Source organism: Chionomys nivalis, chromosome 14 (genome assembly GCF_950005125.1).
Source record: "Chionomys nivalis chromosome 14, mChiNiv1.1, whole genome shotgun sequence".
NCBI classification, from domain to species: domain Eukaryota; kingdom Metazoa; phylum Chordata; class Mammalia; order Rodentia; family Cricetidae; genus Chionomys; species Chionomys nivalis.
In genome coordinates, this window is record NC_080099.1 from 19,890,576 (window position 1) to 19,911,672 (window position 21,097).

The following is a 21,097-nucleotide window of genomic DNA, read 5'->3' on the forward strand; positions in this document are numbered from 1 at the left end:
GTTGAGGTATGTATCATATAATGAGGTAGGTTGAGTTTAGCTTTGCCAAGTGTAGACTCCCCTGTAACTTATACCCCACACCAACCTTACAATACAGGAAGTTTCCCCCATCCACAAAGTTCCCTGGAGCCATGGACCACCAATGTTCCCCCTGTACCAGCTCTAGGTATCCACCAATTGCCTTCCTTCCCCAAGACTTTCCCATTCAAGGGCTGCATTTCAGACATCTCTCATAGTTTCCGTTCTGCATGGCCATCTTCTTTCTATCAACATACGGTCTCAGAGATTCAGCCTTGCTTGATCAGAAGATTTACAGTGAGAACTTATTTCTTCAAGTTCTGAGGCATTTTACACTTTATCGTGAATCTCTCTGTACATAGATCAGTAGAGTCTTTAACACCAATAGAAGAAATGGTTTTAGTGTTAATAGGTGACTCTAAACCATGGCTGTCTTATCCCTCGTTATCAACCCAGCAGTGTGCTGGTTCTGGCCTATGATGTTCTAGCTGGGAAGATGTAACACATACAATGACTGTAGAGGAAAGTGAGCCAGACTTACGTCTATAATCTTAGCACCGAGGAGGCTGAGGCAGGAGATTGCTGTGGTCAGTATGGGCTGAAGAATGAGATCCTGTCTCAAAATAATAATAATAAAATAAAAACAAGCAAAATCAAGAAAGGTATATACCTCCCTCCAGGTCAGGCCGCAGGGAAATAACGTATAGTTTGAAGTCAGAGGTTGGCATTAGGGGATTGAACTGGTGAAGGAAGATTGGTAAACTATCAGAAAGGGAAGGAGCTGGCCAAGCTTTTGATCCAAAGATCAGTAGGAAGGCTCAGATTTCTTTCCCAATGATTCTGTGCTTTCCGTCTGCTTGTGTCTTAACCCCCAGTTCCCCTTACTGACCTGAGGCTCAGCTCACACAGAAAGACCCAGGACTTTGGTTTATCCTGATGTTCACCTCATGACCTGAGTATTTTCCATGGCAATTTTCTCACATCAGCATCCTCTTCTATGGAGGCAGCGGCTGCCTCCTATCACTGTGATTCCTATCATCACAGCAACCCCAGCCCTCAGTAAGCTGGTGCTCTTGCTTTACATCTCTGGGCTAGTCTATACATCACTAGAACAAGGACATGTTCAGGAAGAGGGGAGCCATTAGTTGTTGGTTTTGTTAATAAAAGGCTGACAAGTTTGCCTTCTGGTTCTGCCATCTGGTTTCAAACACAGTGTGAGCTGTCCAGGGTCCTTGAGGGAAATGCACCATTGAAGATGAATGGGCTTTTGCAATACACGAAGAAATTCTCATTTATTTCTAGATGGATTGCTTTCCACTGAGATGTGATCAGGTTGTCTAGAGAGCTCATGAGGTTCTTCTCACCTTTAAACAGAATTTCCACCCAGAGCCCATCATGAACTGCATACTGAAGCCACAGCACAGGAGACTGAGGGGCTGGGGTCGCTGTGATAGGAACTAGAAATGACTTCTCCACATATGAAAAGCTTTGGTTCCAGAACCTGGAATTTTTCTGTGCGGTCACTGTGTCCTGTTATAGTAGAGGCTAGTGATAAGTACAAAGATAACTCAAAGGAGACAATATGGCACAGCAATCAACCAGTCTCCCCATTTAACAGAAAATCTTTCTAAGCCATCTACTGACACGCACCTCTCTGGGAGAGGGGGAACGATGAAGACACAGCCTGCGCTCTCATGGGGCCGATTATCTGAAGTGCAGTCAAGTCTGGTGTTCCCCCACATGCAGGATAACGACCCTGGCTTCCCACCAGACAGAAAAAGTTCAGAATGGATTGAAGACCTAAATGTAGAACACTGAAGTCACAAAAAGTGACATACTATGGATTCAGCAGTGACATACTATGGATTCAGCAGTGATTTCGTAGACACATTCCCAAAGTAGAAACAGACAGAAGCAAGATTATCCCAAACTTAAAAACTTACATGTGTATATGAAACACTGAAAGGAGCCAAAGGGCTGGCTATAGAAAGGAAGAATGTCCAGAAGCCATTTACCCAGTGAAGGATTAGCATTTAGAATATGCTTTAAATATAATAATTTAGTAGCAATAAAAGTCAAATTGATTCAAAGATGGGCAAGGAAGTTGAATAGTCACCTCCTCTATATATACACAAACATCCAACAAAGCCTCGAGAATCACACTCAGTATTATGAATCATTAGAAGAATACAAACCCAAACCACAGTAAGATAGCCACTGCTATCAGAAGAAAAAGGCGAGGGAAAGTTAAGCATTGGTCCGGGGTTTGGCGATAAAGTGTATCTCCCCAAAGTCCCCGTGTGCTGGGGTTGGTGCCCTGCTGGTGCCATTGTGTGTGGAGATGAGATCTGAGCAAGTCTCTAAGGCCATTTCCTATGATGTGTCTTGTCCCTGGCACTCCCCTGCCTGTTTTTCTGCTTCCTATATTGTGAGTTCTGCCATGTCATCTTCACCATGGTGGGCTGATAACTCTGAAACCATGAGCCAAATTAAATCTGCTTCCTGGGTTTTTCAGTTGGCATTTGGTCACAGCAACAATAAAGCTAACTAATCTAGAAAAAATATAGGAAAATTGTAAAATAATGTAGTTACTGTGGAAAAGTAGTGAGATCACTTTAAAATGTTTAAACTAGAACCTTCATATGGTCAGCAATCTCACGTCATGTATTTATTCATGTACACACACCCCTAAGAGAATGGAAAGCAGGGTCTTGAAGAAGCTTCCAAGTAGCCATGTCCATGACACCGCTCTTCAGTGGCCAATAGAGGCTATCCATTTGCTCTTTGGTGGGTGACGAAAGTTGTGAAATTGGTATATACACATACAAATGAACTTGCATTCTACCTTTTGACATAATACATGGATTAGTCTTGGAGACATTAGGCTAAGTAAATTAATCCAATTTCTAGAATAGACAGACACAGCCAGGCATGCTAGAGGACACCTGAAATGCCAGCACTCAAGAATCGCTCTGTGTACACGGAGATGCATCCTTACATGACAAAAGCATTCTGCAGATCTGCGACACAGCTTTGTGAGGGCACCCAACACCTGTGAGTCACACACTTACACATTTTTAAGATTAAAACCTTTGTAGTAAGCATTTTATACACAGCTTTTAAAAAGTACTCTAATTGCCTGTACCCTTTCCCCATATCGTCCCTGAACAATGTTCAAAGGTTCAGCCCCTCATGTAGAAAGGCATTTCCTGGCGACCTTGTCGTGTGACAGTCTGTATCCTGCATGAATGTCTCAAATGGCAGTGCCAGGGTACCCCTTCCTTTATTGCAAGCTCAACCCAAGCCAGTGTGGCTATTTCTGACTCTGTCTAGAAAGGTAAGGAAACAGCACAGATTTCCACATCAACCTCCATGATAAAATGACTTGAAAAAGGTTAGGTAGCAACTACCTTCAACCACGTACAAAAAAATGGTCATATGGCTATCTCTTAGATATGCCCAATGCTCTGTTGGCACAAGGCTCCAAAGAGAACCTTAGACAGCAAACTTACTGTCCACAGAGATCCAACAGGCAGCGAGAGTATGACTGTGTGAGGAGCCGAACTGGGACAGAGCACAGGCTTCATCTAAAAGGACACTGCTGATGCTCCGGATCACTGTGCCAGCAGCAGAACTTGGGTCTAATGTTAGTTCCTTCTGTTTTCAAACCACAGTCAGAGACCCAGATTTTCTGCAGAAAGTCTCCAAATTTCTAAAGAGTAGGAATATTGAGAGGCACCGGTTGCTCTGGAAGACACACCCATGGGCATAATGATCCATGATAAAGTGGGCACTTAGTTTTCACAGGGAAGGGAATTGAGATGATTTGGGGTACATGGTCTGTTGTGTTTCTGCGGGATACAAGCAAAGCAGAACCGGAGGCTGGGCAACACATCATCTCAGGGTCTGTTGGGGAAGGACAGGGGTCACCCGGTGAAGAGTGCCTTGGAGAAAGATAAGAACGAGCGAGTATGAGATTGAACTTTGAGCAAAGGAGGCCACAGCACTGTTTTCTCCTTTCAAAGTCAGCTCCTTGCAGAGCATTGGGAGAGTTTAAGAGCTAGCCATACGATATAACCTAGTGTCTGGTTTACATGTGAGTCACCTCAGAGTCTGATTCTGCTCACCGTTGTGTCACTTGGTGGCTGCTTGTTTGTTTGCTCTTATTTATTAATGTGTGTCAAATTTTTTTACTGAATGCTGCACATTTCTAGATAAACCCCAGAACCTGAGGAACTTGGCGATCACTCTCTGAAGCAGGCTTCCTCTTCTCTTGTCAGATCTGTAACAGGAAGTTGAGCCATCCTAGAGTAGTTGAGTCAGGTTGGGGTTTTATTGTCACGATTTTTACCTTCAGTGCTCTGTGGTCTTCAAATGTTCAAATCCACCCAATGGTAGGATGCTGTTCCTCTGTGCTGAGCGTCAGTGGGTTTTCTCTGTACGCTTGGTTCTCTGCGGTTCCTACACAATTCTCTACGCTCTTGTCTGTTCTTCACTAATAGGTTCCTTTTAGACAATTATTGTGGAAGTCAATGTCACTTTGTCCTCTGCTTCTGGGCCTTGAATAAGTAAGACCTCTTCTTTACACTCATCTTTAGAAAAACATGGGCAAGACAGGATCTTCTACCGCTTCCTCACAAGCAGCGGGTATACATAATGTCTACAGGAGAGAGCTTGTGCTCCCCATCTTGCGGGGGTTGAGGCTTCTCTGGTAATGATTAAAGGTAGGAGATTTCTATAGGTAAGAAACACTCCACTGAGCTTCAAAGGATGAGTGGGTGAGGAGTGAACAATACAGGTAGGAGGCAGGGGCACCAGCTGTGATACAAGAGTTGAAGCGAGCATAAGAAAGGTAGAGGCCTGGCAGACTTTTAGCACTTACTGTGGGGTGAGGCGCTATGCCATGTCATGTGTGTTGTGTGTGTGTTTGTGTCTAAGATTTTTATCTAATGTAGCCATTGTATATTGGAGACTTTTACTCCAATTTGGAGATAAGAGACTAAGGCTCAACAATCTCAAGCAAATTGTCAAGGATTCAAATGTAGGTCTCTTTGATGGTAAAAAAAATCTACTAGCGTGTAGGTGTGTGTGAGTGCACACTCATGGAGGCTAGAGGCAACCTTTTTGTGTCTTTTTATATCACTGTCTTCAACTTACATTCCAGAGAGATTGCTGACCAGCAAGTCCCTAGGATTTTCCCTCTGTTGGCCCATTCATCCTCTGGACTGTGTTTATAGCTACTCACCACCACACCACACTTTTACATGGGTACCAAAGATCTGAACTTGGCTCTTCATTCTTACACAGAAAGCACTTTATCCACTGAGCCATCTCCCCAAACCCAAAACCTTGTACTCTTAAGCGCTCTGCAGATAATATCACATACTGTGATCCAGGGTTAGGGAGACATGGAACAGGCCAGGCTTAAAGAGGTAAAGCAGGCAGATCCCTGGATGACTGCAGAGGCTGTGGAACTAGGAAGAGTCTCAAGTGTCTGACATGAGCAAATAGGTCCAAGAAAAGAGAAAAAGGTGGAGTCACTTTAAATTGTGTTGAGTTTAATTTTCCATGAACACCTTAGTATAAATGCCACAAGGCAAAGAACAGAGTTAAAAGACAAATGTCTCCAGTGACACCTAGACTCTGTATTTGTCTTTATTAAGGGGCAAGCACTAATAAGATGTTCTTGATTACAGGCTCACCAGGACCCAAAGGGAGCCCTGGATTCCCTGGTGTGCCAGGCCCTCCTGGACAGCCTGGCCCACGGGGCTCAATGGGACCTATGGGACCATCCCCTGACCTGTCTCACATTAAGCAAGGCCGGAGGGGCCCTGTGGTCAGTATCCTCTGCGATCCATGTAAGACTGGGGGGAAACACGTTCTTGTCCTGTAATTTCCTTTTTAGTTAAATAAGATGCTGTGTCTTCTAGGGCCCACCGGGAGCACCAGGAAGACATGGCTCCAAGGTAGGTCTTAATAGCTACAGTTGTTTCTACCCCCTTGAGCATCCAATGAAGCTCGACAAACCCCATTTATCTTTGACAGCTGAAACACAGATATACAAGTTGAGAGTGGCAAGCCCCACAGTCTCTAATGCTGGAAAATTCTAAACTGTTGGAGCATGTGCAACACTGGGGGGAAATGAATTCCAGGCTGGGTTGATGACGTAAGCCTCTCTGTGTAGTTACAACCACACTTGTGTGTCTTGGTAATCGGTGTGTTATAGAATGGCCTCCCTCATTCAAGTGGCGAACCACACACACAGCTCCATTCTACACAAGTGCTGGCTTCCCTCTTGAGAGCCGACAGTAGCGTGTGTGTCTTCCTTCAGAAAGACTGGTGTTTCACACACTGCCTAGAGAGGCAGGACTCCTTATCAGAGCTGCTTGGGAAATACACAGCCTTGTGAGACCCTCAGGAATCGAGCTACTCAGCCTAAGCTTGCCAGTTCTAATAAGAGGTCCCCTGGGCCCAGGTTCGACTCGAAGCTTATTTCCTGCAGGAGGACAGTTGTGGGTGGTGGGTGTCTAGCCAGAGACAGCAGTGCTCAAGAATGCTAACCCTCACCTTTTGGTTCTAGGGGGAGAGAGGAGCACCTGGGCCACCAGGATCTCCGGTAAGTTGCCCTGTCTGTCCTGCTTACCCAGTGGGGATGCTCTCGTGGGTGTGGCACTCATAGAATGGTGGAGCTGGGACTGGCGAGATGGCCCAGTGGGTAAAGGCATTGGTCATCAAGCCTGATGACCTGAGTTCAATTTCCAGGACCCAAATGTTGGAAGAGAACTGACAGCCACAAATGTCCTCTGACCTCCATGGGACTAATATACATATTTCTAGACAAATAATGTTTAAACACCTTTTTAAAATGTATGTGTAGGCCAAAGTTTCTGTCCCACCAGCCAGTTCCCAACTAACCACAGAGACTCATTATTATTTGTAAATACTCTTCGTTAACTTAGGCTTGTTACTAAATAGCTCTTACAACTTAAATTAGCTCATTTCTATTAATGTATGTGCTGTCACGTGCCTCATGGCTTGTTACTTCATTCTCTACATGTCCTGTTCACTCTGCGTCTGGCTGGCGACAGCATCCTTCTTCCCAGCATTTGCCCAGTCTCAGTTCCTGCCTCACCTCTTTCTGCCTAGTTTCGGCCAGTTGGCTCTTTATTAAACCAATGAGAACAGCACATCTTCACAGTGTACAAAAAGGATTATTTCACAGTATATGAGAGTGGCTCTTAGTAGTAGAAGCTCGCCCTCCTTGGCTGTTACTCAGGCAATCCAGTCTGTGGTCAGGAGGAAAGTTGTAGATACTTTAAGCAGCTGGTTTGAATTTTTAAAATTTGTTTTCTGAAGTTACTTTTTCTTTGATCTTGATAATCTGTATGTGAAATATCGCTTCTGAAAGTCACCATGCCAGAAACCCATTTCCAAGTGCCATCAGAAGACGTTTGAAAGAAGGGCTGAGGAGACAGCGTAGTCCACATAGGACATGACATGCAGACAAGGAAGCCTGAGTTCAGTCCCTTAAGTACATGTAAGAAGGCCAATGTTAGTAGAGTGCACTTGTAGTCTGGCTCTGAGGTGGCAGAGATGGGACCTGGGACTTGCTGGCCAGCCAGCCTAAGAGAATCAGCATTTCTGGCTAGTAATACATTCTTTTTTTTTTTTTTTTTTTTTTTTGAAAGTCAAAAAACAAAAACCCAAAGTGGATAATATCTGAGGAATGTCAACCAAGTTGACTTCTGGGCTCACACACCTGCATGCATGCACCTATACATAGTAATTTACTTTTTCATTGCTATACTAAAACACTATGATCAAGGCAACTTATAAAACATTGACTTAAGATTACACAGGGTTAGAGTCCCTGTGCATCATGGCGGGGAGCATGGCGGCAGGCAGGCAGGTATGGCACAGAAGGAGTGGCTGAGGACTTCTTGATTCAGAAGCGTGAGGCAGAAAACTGATTGGGAACGGTATGTGCCTTTGAAACCTCAAAGCCTGCCCCCAGTGATACACCTCCCCCATCAAGACCACACTTAATCCTTCCCAAATAGTTCTACCAGTTGGGAACCAAGGTTCAAATGTATGACTCTATGGGGGGGTCCTTCTCATTTAAACCGCCTAACACCAGTAGGCTTGTGGCCACCGTATAGTAATGCAGAAGGTAGTTAGTGCAAATTCAAAAGTCCCTAACATAGTCTTAACATAATTCAAAAGTTCAGAGATTTCTTTAGACTCAAGACCACCTCTTATTTGCAACCCCCTGTAAAAATTACGTTTTCAACATACATACAATGTCACAGAATACACATTACCATCCTATAAAAAGGAGGAATGGGTGCATAGTGGGGGAATACTGGACCAAAGCAGGATGGACATCCAGCAAAGCACACACAAAACCCTGCAGCTCGGTGTCTGATGTCAAAGGGCTTAGACAGCTCTGCCCTTCCAGTTTGGTTGACTACTCTTCAGGCTGGTTCCTCTCCCTGTATGTAGCTCTCCCTGGTAGGCACCCCACAGCTTTGGTACCTCCAACATCCTGTGGTTTCCAGCAAAATCCAGGCTTCATTTTCACAGCTTTAGGCAATGGCCTCTCAGGACCTCCATGCAGGGACTTCCCAGCCACACATTTGGCCTGAGCAACTCCGCTTAACTATGGAGGAAGACTCCACAATCCCTTTACTCCTATGTCCTTCCCAACTCTAAAACCAAAACCACATGGGGGATGCTGCCAAGTTCAGCTGACTGCTTGGGATGGAGCCGGATCCCTCACTGAATTACATTCGCATAAACTCTCTTTCCTGTTGCTCTTTAGGGACAACCAATTCTTTAGGCCTTTTCTTTCACAAATGAAAGGATTACCTGAATGAGGTCTTGCCCCAAGAACCTCACACTCCCTTTATCCATTTTGTGCCAGGTCTCTTCTATCTCTTTTCATCTAAAGCTTTGGTTCCAATGTTAAATTTCCTGATGTTCTTTTTCTTTTCTAAGTGTACAGTTTGCATTTCTTTTTTGCTCTGCCTGCTCATTTTCACTATAGAAACCTGCACAAAAATGATTACTAACCTTGCAACAGAGTCAATAGTAGGCTGCCTTGAAATCTCCTTTGACAAAAATTAATCCATTATTTTTCAGGTTTTGCCTCAAGCAAGCTTTTAAAACAAAGGCAGAAAGCAGCCACATTCTTTGCCGAAATACCAAAATAATGGCCTCTATCCCAGCTAACACTGTTCCTCTCTGAAACCTCTTGGGCACTGCCTTCCAGGCTCCTACTAGAATGGCCCTTTAAACTCCACTTATGTTGTTCAACCACTTTCCTAATCCAACGTCCCAAAATCTCACATTTCTCAAAAAAAAAAAAAACTTATAAAATAAAGTATTTAATTGGCTTACAATTTCAGAGGATTCAAGTCCATGACCACCATGGTGGGAAAGTAACTGAGAGCTTACATTTGATCCACAACACAAGGCAGAGAGATAACCCGTGTGGGCTTTTCAAGCCTTTAAGCTTGCCCCTACTAACTCACACCCTCTGACAATACCACATCCCCTAATCCTCCTCAAGCAGCTCCGCCAACTGAGAACCAAGTATTCAAACATGAGTCTATGAATGCCATTCTCATTCAAACATACACACATATATATATACACACACACACACACACGAAAGGACCAGAATAGAAATGCATATGTTGTCATAACCCAGAACACTTGTGCTATGCCCACTCTTTCCAATAAAAGAGCAAAAGGGCTCCCTGGGCTTAAGAGGAAATTTGCCATGTGTATGTACAATATCCAGGAGATTAATACATAATAAATGAGCAGAAATATAAAAATGCAAGCAATTCTGTTGCTTCTGGAGGAGCGGGTGTGTGCTCTGAAGAAGAACCAAGAGGCCTTGGTTGCCACCTCAGCTCTTGCTCCTATTAGCTTTGTGAACTCAGGCTTTTACCTGACATCTCTGGACATTCGCTCCTCATCTACACAGAGGGATCTAATTTGTCACACCCCCTGTAGGTGTGTGGTAAGGGTCAGAGGACAGCAGAATGTTGCATCTAAATATGTCAAGGTGTCTCTTGCAGCTTCTAAGGTAGAAGTTGCTGAGTGGCATCCATCTTAAATGTCAATAATGAGTTTACCTTTCAACTTCTAATGTGCTCAGAACATGCATGCTTAAATGCTTTTAGTTTTTCTTTGCACCATTTTCCACTACAGCACTGCATAAAAATTAAAGCTTACCAAATATTATACATAATGAAAAATACCTAATAATAGAATAAGGAAGGTTTGAGTTGGATCTTTCTAGACAAATAAGGAACAACATACTCTCAGCTGCATTTAGCCCCTTCTCTTATAAAGATATTAACTTGATTTTTTTAAAAAGAGCAGAAAACATTTTGAATCTCTTCATTCTCTCTCAGCCCTCTGCATTCTTCCCATGTCCACCTCTGAGCCCGGTGGAAACCTGTGGTGCCGAGTCTGCATTTTACAGGAGGGGCAAGCTTAAACGAAGAAATCAGGTCATTTGCCATGGCCACATAGCTTGGAAGAGGTTGGTTCAAATTCAGCAGAATCTTAACCTCTTGAGCACCACTCTGACTTCCAGATTTCTTTAGAGAAAGGAAAGGTTGACTGTGTGCATCACCAGCGTTGGTGTGTGAGAAGAGGGACTAGAAGACAATCCTGAGGCCCCCAGACTGCTCATGTAGTCCTTAGGTCTACCCTCCCTATGCAGGCTACAGAGGTCGTTAGCAGGTAGTCACCCACAGGCCACAGACTTACAGGGCAGCAAACTTGGCAGGGTGCTGCTTTGACAAGTAGCTGTAACATCACAGCTTTCGTTCCTCCCATGTACACAGGGACCCCCGGGTTCTTTCGACTTCCTGCTGCTTGTGCTGGCTGACATCCGAAACGACATCACTGAGCTGCAGGAGAAGGTGTTTGGACACCGGACTCACTCTTCAGCAGAGGATGCCCCCCTACCTCAGGAATTTTCCAGCTACCCGGAGACCCTGGACTTTGGCTCTGGGGATGACTACCCCAGAAGAACTGAAGCAAGAGACTCCGAGGCCCCCAGAAACTTTTATCCATAGCACACCCCGTCTTCATGTCACCAGGAGAAAAGCATGGCTTTGCCCAGTCATAGCGTCTGAAGAAAGTTATCACTGGAGGCCTAAAGCCCTTGGGCTGTCTTCCTGCCCTCTCTTTTTATTCTGCTTCCCAAGTGTCCTGCAACAGGACACGATGGTTCTTGAAGAGCTGCTGGGTGGCTTTCCTTAACAGCCTAGTTTTTCTGGAGCTTCTGAATTTCTAAATTCATTGTTCCCACAGAAACTTAAATTTGGACAGAGTTCCAAAAGGGAGAAAATGGCAAAGTGGGCTCTTGGAGGTGTAATAAGCTCCATTCTAAAAAGCAAGTTATGTTCAAAATACTTGACTATTCACCCTCTGCTGTCGGGAGTATGGCTCTTCAGTTAAGGAGGGGAGGATAAAGAAGGAGCACAATGTAGATTGATGTTGGAAAAAAAAAAAGACTTCCTTAGCAACATCACAGATTTCAAATTCTGAATCCTATTTGTATATGTAAAAGGATAGAAAAGAAGGACAAAATGTGCCGCTGGCCAGAGGTGCCATCAGGTCCTGATTCTGGCTAAATCGGAGGGAAGTTGCTGGCCTGGAATCTTGGCAGAGGGTGACAGGGAGGCGTTGGGAAGGGCTTCACTAAAGCTAGATCACTAAAGGCAGATTAGTCTGCTCTTAAGATATCTGGAGTCCTCATCCATCCAGAGTCAGCTAAGTGGTGCCCTGGGAATGATGCACAGCTGAGAGGTCCCTTAGATAGAGGAGGGTAAGGAATTCTTTCTAATCTGGCATAATTTCCCACCATTTTCTCCTGATTTAGATCTCCTGTTCTAGATCTCCTTGACTCTCTCCTGGACCAGGCGGAGATGGCTCAGGGAGAAGCACATTCCCCATGTCTCCCTGAGTCCTTTCTAGAGCACTTCTAGATCCCCAGGGAAACGTGTTCCCAGAAAGGAGCAAGAGGCCAGGTTCCTTTATGTCTTTGGGTTCTCTTGAGCTTCCCAAGGGATCTTGTTCACATGGTCACGTCTGTTTGCTATCCTTCAGGGCCCCCTTTATTTCTAAGAAGTTTCCCTTTAGCTTTTCCCCATAGCCTTTGAGCCCCCATCTTTTCTCCTGGTGGGGATGGGGTTTGCATGACTCTGCACTATCCATTCTTCTTCCTGAGCAGGGAGAAGGGGATCTGTCTACAGAGCCCAGGTGGCCCAATGGGCTTCCGCTTCCCCTCCCATCCCTCTCATGGCTCCCTTCTCCCTTTCCTCCTTCCTTCAGTCCCTTTACTTCTCTTGCTTTCTTCCCTCCCTCCATCCCTGCTCGCCTGCTGACCCCCTTCTATCAGAAAGGCAGAGTTCCCACCCACTCCTGCCAAATCCCCAGTGGCTGTCCACCATCAGGTCATGGTTAAGGCAAACACACACTTGCATGGCTTGCTTGCTGTCTCTTCCTCCTCCCCCCCTTGGTCTCTCCAGAACCTGAGCCCCACCCCAGATGGCCTTGTCAACCGTGGGTTCCTGGGGAGATAGATGCAACCACAGTCAAGTCCCACCTGGACTCTATTTAATGCTTGCCTGCTTATAGAACCCAGAGTTTAAAGGGTGTGGATGGATGAAGTCTCAAAACTATGCAAGGCTCTATGAGCAATGATTATGCCCATCCTTTTTATGAGGAATTTTATAACCTCTGTTTTTTCTAGACAGTGAAATGTGTGTAGAAACATAATCTTTATTGCTGAATGCTGGTAAAATAAAAGCACACTCCACGCTGGGCCAGAGGCCAGGATAATGTACTGAAAGAATGAAGTGCAAGTCATAATAGCTGGGATTCATGAGTCTCTCCTAGATAATTCTCTCCAGTAAAACATACAAGAGCCTGTATTTGGTAACCTCAATCTGCTGGACCATGTCAGTTTAGGTAATCATTACTCCTCAGATTTTCAGATCTTGGACTACTAACCATAAGACCAAAGTATGTCCTCTACTTGTCAAGGTCATTGGGGATTTTAGGGAAAAGCATTATTGTTCATGTAGCTTTTGGACAGAAAAAAATTAAAGCTTTACTATCTAAACAAACTCTGCTCAAAATCCCATGGCAAGGCCTTTGGGAGGAAGGACAGTACAAAACAGATTTACTGAATCACTTCATATCTCATGACAAAAAAAAAGTTTTGTTTTGTTTTTCAATACCTCCATCAACCCTTTAGTAGAATTGTTCAATTTTTCTAATATCCCCACAAGTAAGACTTAGCAATAAATTGCCTGTGTTATAAAGAATTGAGAATAAAAACTCACTGAAGAAATATAAGGAAGACATGCATTTTAGCTCAGAAAAACTATTCTCCCTTCCCAGTTCCAGAGGGAAAATTACCTTTCCTGTGCCGAAAAAAAAAAAAGTATTTGGAGCCAGATGCTGTGGTATACACTTGTAACCCTGGCACCTGAGAAGTGGTAATGGGCAGGTCAGGAGTTCAAAATCATCCTCAGCTACATAACAAGTTTGAGGTCAGTCTGGGCTACACAAGAGCCTATCTCAAAATATTATTATTATTAATAATAATAATAATAATAATGATAATATAATAATGAGTAGGGTACTGGAGAAATGATTTAGCAGTTAACGATGCTTGCTGCTCTTCCAGAGGGCCAGAGGTCAATTTCCAGCTCCTGCATCAGGCAGCTCACAAACTCCTATAACCCCAGTTCCAGGTGACCTACTACTGCCCTCTCCTGGCCTCTGTGGCATCTGCACTCACATGCACATATATACACATAGATACACACAGAGATAACGTAAAAGTCTTTTTTTAAAGGAGTGGGTAACAAAGGGGATGTTGGCTTTTCTTGTTTTCTATGTTACTCTCCAATACTTGCTACAGAATTAACTAAAGTCATATTTCTGTGTAGAATCCATCATCTAAGAGGTAAATAATAAGTGTTTATTGACCTTCGAGGGAAAGGAGTATAACCTCACCCAAAGACCAGGTGTATTACACCCAGCTAGGTCCAGATAAGTAATGTCCTCTTTCCAAGGTTCTGAACAGCCTTGGCCTTGGGACAGATCTTCAAGATCAGCCGTCATATTACATCTTGGGGGTCTCAGGAAGCAACTCCCTATCTTATTTTGAGCATCATTCCCTTCCTTTTCCCTTATCCTGGCTGCCTCACAGAGTCAGCCTTGGCCACCACCTCCCACAAGCTGCAAAGTGATCTGCCAGGCAGCTTTTCTGAAGGGTAAAGTTATTTGCTGGAATCTGAGCCAAACAATTAGTAGAATAGAGCTGCCTAAAGTTATAGGTCATGTATTCATGGAAACAGATGCATTGTTTCCCAACACAGTAATCACATGTGTTCACAGCATTTCACAGATAATTTTCTATTGTGCTAAGAAAACAAGGGCTGCAAATGTTAAAGATGAAATGACATGCTTTATATACTTCTGCAAATGTTATGGTCAGAGAGAAACCATGGAAAGGGCAATTGGGCTACACACCCCTCAGGAAGCTCAGCATGTTTTGTCAGATTCCCAGAGGTTGGTCCCTGAGGGGTTCATGAGTCCATTTTTACTTCCCAGTGACTGGTCATATACTTCAGTATCTTTGTCCATTATTTATATCAGATATATATCAGTCAAATTGATATTCCAATACTCATGGATGTAATACTATGAAGTGCTTTGTACGACTGTATATGCTTAATAACAAAGTTATTTTTCTTACATGGTTCTCCTGTGTTTTGTCCTGGTAAAAAGGAGCCATCCCTTGCCCAACTGAATATAGTGCATCTATTATTTTCTTGTTGTATGTCAAAATATCTATATGAAACAAGAAACTTAAGAAAGGTTTTTTGTTTTGTTTTGCTTGGGTTTTTGTTGTTGTTGTTGTTTGGTTTTGTTTTCTGTTTATGGTTTGAGGCACACTTCACCATGGTGGGGAAGTCATGGCTGCATGGTGTCATGGTAGCTGATAACATTGTATTTTCTCTCAGGAAGTAGAGACACATGCTTCCTTGCTGATTTTTGGCCTCTCTGACAACTAAGTACCTATCTATCTGTCTCATTTCTACACTAAGGGAACCTGGAGGGCTAAGCAGACTGGTTGGTTGGTAGAATGTTCGCCACACATGCAAGAGCATTGCATTCAGATCTCCAACGCCCACATAAAAAAAACCAGGTGCTATAGTAAGTTCTGTAATCCTAGCACTGAGGAGGCAGGGACAGGAGGGCACTTGGGGCTTGTTCCAAGCTCAATGAGAGACCCTATTTCCAAAAATAATGTGGGAAATGATTGAGGAAGACACCCTTTATTGACCTTTGGCTTCCATTTACATGCATGTATACATCCACACTGATATGTGTAACACACATACATGCACACACATGCACACACACACAGCCATCAGGAACAAGAACTTTGCTTTTCTCTATTGTACATCTGCACAATTCTCCAGCATACAGAAAGAGCTGAATAAAGTACATTTAACTAAAGCTTACTCTTCATGAAACCCTAAAGCAGGGGCCTTTATGATGTCACACACTTCCTGAGAAGTTATCTTGTCAAATACCACAAAGCTAAAAACATCTTTCATAAGGTTATATTTCAGAACATACAAGAATCACTGTGTTTGTTGATTGTGTAAACATAGCACAATCATGCACACATTTTCTCCACTTGGGAATCACATAAAAGGCCTCCACAGTGCAGAAGGTAACACAAAGAAGGTGTGTCAACAAGACGGCACAGGGCCCTTGCTTCCCAATGCTACTCTGTACTAGGTGCTATGACCGACAAATACGTAGGTAAGGCTGTTTAGACTGTCTTCAGTGGCAAAGGAAAAACAGCAAAACTAATACAGTTCCTCCCCAAAGATAACTTACAGTCAAGACTCAAAGGAAAAGCAGAATAGATTTAACAAATGCTCTAATCCAAGGAACACACACAATGGTTTGGGATAGTTTTTAAGTCAATTCCTTATTAATAGCCATTGCTGGTCTATTTCACTTTGAGCTGTGTGCAAACCATGGGGACCTAGAGGTGTGTTCTGATTCTGTCTCTGCACAGGGCTCTTACTGAACAGATAGGGCTCTGGTGAGTAGATGACAGAGTAAAGCACAGAGGCCTTGAGGAATGACCAGTCAGATCATAACTTCAGTGGTTTTCAAAGACTTCTTAGCATGACCAACCGAGAAAGTATGGTTTACACAATATGCCAACATGTGCCCTGTATACCTATAACTGAAGCAAACATTCTGCAATGTTTACTCTCACCGTATAGAGTGTACTCTCATGTTCTCACCACATGATAGTTTTTAATTTGGATCACACCCGTGAGTTGTCCTCACGACTTACTGATGGGTGGCAGCCCATAACTCGAAGACCACGTGACTCAATCAGCCCCCTCAAGCTCAGCGGTACACACTAATCAGTTGCAGGCCTTTATGAAGATGAAGACTAACCCAAAGAGTTTGAGGTTTGCATTCTTGCAAGCTCCCAAGGGATGTGATGTGTTCATGAAATGAGCTCGATGTAGCAAAGACTCTTCTCTCCCAGGAATGCAGGCTCTGAATCGCACACAGCAGGGCAGAACAAGATGAATTCACAACTCTTCTGGGAGCTGGGAGCTCGCATATGGCTGGAATATCCCGATTACTCAATCCCTTCTACCACTTTGAAACATTATGTGGTTAGCCCCATGTCCATGGATTCAACTGAGGACCTAAAATAGTGGGGCAAACATTTTGTGGCTGAATTGAATATGTGCAGACTTTCTTCCTGCCCTTCTCTAAGCAGTGAGTTACTTACATAGTGTTTCACTGTAAATAAGTCATCTAGAGATAGTCTATAGGTGAATGCACACCATTTTTAAAGCTTATTTTCACACACACACACACACACACACATATATATATATATGCATGTGCATCTAGGTGGCTGTATGCCATGTATGAGCAGTGCCCTCAAAGGCCAGAAGAAATGTCAGACTCATCTAGCAAAGGTCCTGGACACCAAACTCAGGTGCTCTAGAAGAGCTGAGACACCTCTCCAGCCTCAAAGAAATAGCTTTCTTTTATAAAGCACCTGAAAATCCACAGAGTCTTGGAGCCAAAAAGGAGGTTGTTAGGGCCAATCTCTTGAGGAATCCCTAGAAATCGGAACATCTTAAGAGACCAAGAATTAGAACTTCTCTGATAGGCTGACATGATGGCACACACCTTTAATCTCAGCACTCAAGAGACAGGCATGTCTGTAAGTTCAAGACCAGCCTGAGCTACATAGTTCCAAGACAGCCAGGGCTACAATGAGAAACCATTTCAACAACAACAACAACAACAAAAAAAAAAAAGTTAAAGAAAAGTGGGGAAAAGAAAAAAGAGCTTCTCCAGTAACTTTTTTTTATAAGGAATAGAATTATAGCAGCCGAGTGAAAGGCGGTGTCCCTATGGGGGAGGTGGAAAGATAGCAAACATGACCCTTGTCCTATTAATTGACTCTTGCCAACCTGGACCCTGGCCTTGCCACAGCCACTAGTATTTGGAGGCTAACTCAGAGTTAAAAGGGCCATAACAAAGTCCACAGAGCAAGTTGACCCTAATGATCTGAATTTGCCTGTACCTGCATGATGTCAATTACCCCAGCTTCCCCTGGTGACTTAAGTTCCCAATTCTTCTCCATCTCAGGCCTAGGTGACTACTTAGGTTCTGAGTTAACCCTGCCCCAGTGTCCTCTGCTGCTTTCGGTCCTTGTCTGTCTCTAACATCCCTACAGCATCCCTGGGAAAGGGAGCCAGTGAGAAAATGGTGAAGTCGGAAGGAAGTGGGTATCTACAGGCCCTGCAGGGTCATATTTTGCTATCACTTTTGTGGTGTGTGGGGAATGGAACCATTTCCAAAGTCAGCTTTAATTTTTAAACCATAGTTGTGAATGCCCTTGAGTCTGGCACCCCAGCAGTAACATAGCAGCACGGAGCACCTACCCTGGCTCATCTTAGAGGTTGCTGTGACCTTTCCAAGTGAGTCTTCTGCAGAGAATGTGCAGCCTTCTGCCTCGTGCCATGTGACTAGAAAAAACCACGTCATGTGGAAGAAATACTCTCTTCCATGTATTGACAGGATCATTCATCGACAATTTAGTAAAAACCTCAGCCCAAACCAGCTAATCACATACATTGAGCGCAGAGAGCCAACTGTGGACAATTTGCCTTCTGGAAAAGAAAAAGGTGCCACAAATTGAATTAGGTACCAATTATTCGGGAAGGAAACAACAGCTGGAAAATATTTTGAAAAGCAATTCCTTCAAAGCAGTCTTCCAGGGCACCAGGCAAATACATTTCTTCTTCCAAGTTTCTATTAACACTGCTGACTCTGAGTCCCAAGTCTACCCGTCAGATTGATAAGAGTTGTGTCTACAAATATCTCCATAACATGGGATGAAAATCTTTGATGTGATTTGATCTGGGTATTCCAAATACATGAAACTGGGCCCCAGCAACACACAGGAACTGTTTCAGTAGAAATACGTCTGCGTTCTGGGTCAACACTGTACTTTCTCGTAGCTCCATGGAAGAATCGGTGACTTGGTCTGCACCTACATCGTCCCTGACTTACCTCCCATGGTCACTACACTTGAAGCTGCATGCCAGTGACTGGGCCATCGTCAGAGGGAACCAGATGCTGCTGCTCCTGCTTTCTCTCCTGCACTAAGTATGACCTTGCAGGCTCAGTAAAATCCAAAAGGCCTGTTCAGGAAATGGAACTGCCAGGTTGAAACCAAATTGTGTTGTAGTCCCAAAGCAGGGAACAAAACCCACCAGGAAGCCCCAAATTCTAAAGTGAAGTTCAGAGGACAGGTGAGGAACTTCTGAACCAACAGCTTCTATGCAGAGTTCTCTCTCTCTCTCTCTCTCTCTCTCTCTCTCTCTCTCTCTCTCTCTCTCCTCCCCTCCTCCCTCCCTCCCTCCCTTATCCAACCACAGACTGAAGGAAGGCCATGGAGACAGCCACAGAGAGAGCAAAGTATCTTGATGACAAGTGAGTTCTTACCAGTTAGCCCCTACCCATCCCCATAGCTAAGAGGAAGGAGGCCAAAGGGTCTTTGTCATTGCAGGGTACCAGGTACCCTTGCTGAGCAGGAGTTGAGCTGCAGAATTCACAGGTCCCTGCTGTGTATTTCCAGAGCAAGGCTGGGCATGAAGGTTTCCAGAAGGAGAGAATAGTCTGTGAATCTAATTGGTTGTCCTTTTAAGGATGAAGAAGTGTGGTTGGCAGAGGGACCTGCAAGAGGTGACACACTTGTATATAGAGACTAATGGTTACTCCTGTGAAGTTGGAGGCCTGGTGAGAGCAGTCCCTGGGACTATAGGTGATGGCCCCGCTGTGAACAAGGGGACCTGGCTGTCTGTGAAAGGACACAGAGGTAAGTGGAGAGCAAGTCCAGCGCAGGGTATCTGCCGCCTTCCTCTGAGGCGTCAGCAAAGCTGGCCCTCTAACTCCTACCACGTGCCTGCCCTCTGGGAAATTGAATTAGCAGAGGCAGAGGAGAGAAGCTATCAGAACCAGACCCCGACTCCCTTTCCACAGTCTTGGCATCCTTGGAACTGGGAGCAGTGACAAGCTGAGGGTCCAGCCAAGTGCAAGGTTCAAGGTTTTCAGATTACAGAAGTGAACTAACAGAAAGGTAACAAAGTAAAAATGGGTATGAAATGATTCAGAAACTGAAACGAGAGAGGGCTTCCAACACAGCTAAGCCTCAGTTTTTGGCCCCAGTTAGACTTTTAAAAAAACCAACTAGAAATGAAAGACCTGCTTTAATTAGTACTTTTGAATCTACCTTAGAGTCCTTTGGGTTTTAACTGCCTTTCCTTCTGCATGGAGCTAGGTTTGAGTCATCTTGTTTTATTTTATCCTTTTCTCTAACCACAACCCAAACAAAACCCTTGAAGCTGTGGATCAGAACTCCCGGGGCTGTCCCAGGGTCATCTGATTGACAGGTAGCATCTTGTTGCCCTTAGCACTGTTCCTCAGAGCTCCGCCATCTCTGTGTTTGGGTGACCGATGCTGGAATGGATCGGGTACTCCATGATCAATGTGAACTCGGGGAATGTGAAGAGAAAATCTAGACCTGGCAGAGACCTGCACCACTGACAAACGGCAAAGCCAAACCCACAATTGTCTGCCTTCAAAACAGAGGAGAATCACATGTGGAAAGATCTGTCTGCAAAAATTCACAGCCTCTGACCTCGGGCTAATGATTAAACTGTGAAGTTAGCCTAGGGGATATGTCTAAATATTTCCATGATTGCTTCTGATTGTGGTGACTCACTTGGGGGTTGGATGGAAGAATGGGAAGAAAAAAATGATTATTTTTTGGTCTGGGTTTGTGAAATTCTGACCTGTGGGTTTGTGGAGAACAGTCTCAGATACAATTAAGACACTTTTTCCCCCAGGGCTAGGGAGGGTAAAATATGGTCTCAAATGTCCCAGGCTGGTCTCAAATTCACTACACAAATGAGGATGACCTTGAACTTCTGAGCCTCCTTGGCTCCACATCTCAAGGGCTGGTATTATAGGCCTGAGTACCCCATACTTGGCCCATTAAGACACTTTATGTGGTCTTATTGTTTTTGATTTTTCCCATTTCTTTGAGATTATTTTTAATTACAGCTTCTCCCCTTCCTTTTCTCCCTCCCAACTAACCCAGATACCCCTCCCCACTCTCCTCCAAATTCATAGTCTCTTTTCAAATTGTTATTGAGTGTGTGTGTGTATATATTATATAATATTATATAATACACACACATATATATTCCTAAATATAACATGTTGAGTTCACACAATGTTTCACGTATGTATGTTTCCATAGCTGATGATTTGACATTGAACAACCAATTGGTATGTTCTTTCCTGGGGAGAACCATGTCTCCTGCTACCACTTTAATTCATCTGCCTATATTTCTTTGTATAGGGTTGAAACCTCATGGGCTTTCCTCCATCCATTTTGGCA

General features: G+C 44.1%; 1 protein-coding gene across 1 annotated transcript in view; it reads left to right on the forward strand.

Annotated features, from left to right (window-relative positions):
- Window positions 1–14,805, forward strand: part of Ccbe1 (collagen and calcium binding EGF domains 1) — a 226,877-nt gene extending 212,072 nt beyond the window's left edge. The window contains exons 8-11 of the mRNA XM_057789174.1: window positions 5,715–5,854; window positions 5,949–5,984; window positions 6,599–6,634; window positions 10,884–14,805. Coding sequence (XP_057645157.1) covers window positions 5,715–5,854; window positions 5,949–5,984; window positions 6,599–6,634; window positions 10,884–11,117 — 446 coding nt within the window. The 3' untranslated portion in view covers window positions 11,118–14,805. The remainder of the gene's footprint in view (window positions 1–5,714; window positions 5,855–5,948; window positions 5,985–6,598; window positions 6,635–10,883) is intronic.
- The last annotated feature ends 6,292 nt before the right edge of the window (window positions 14,806–21,097 follow it).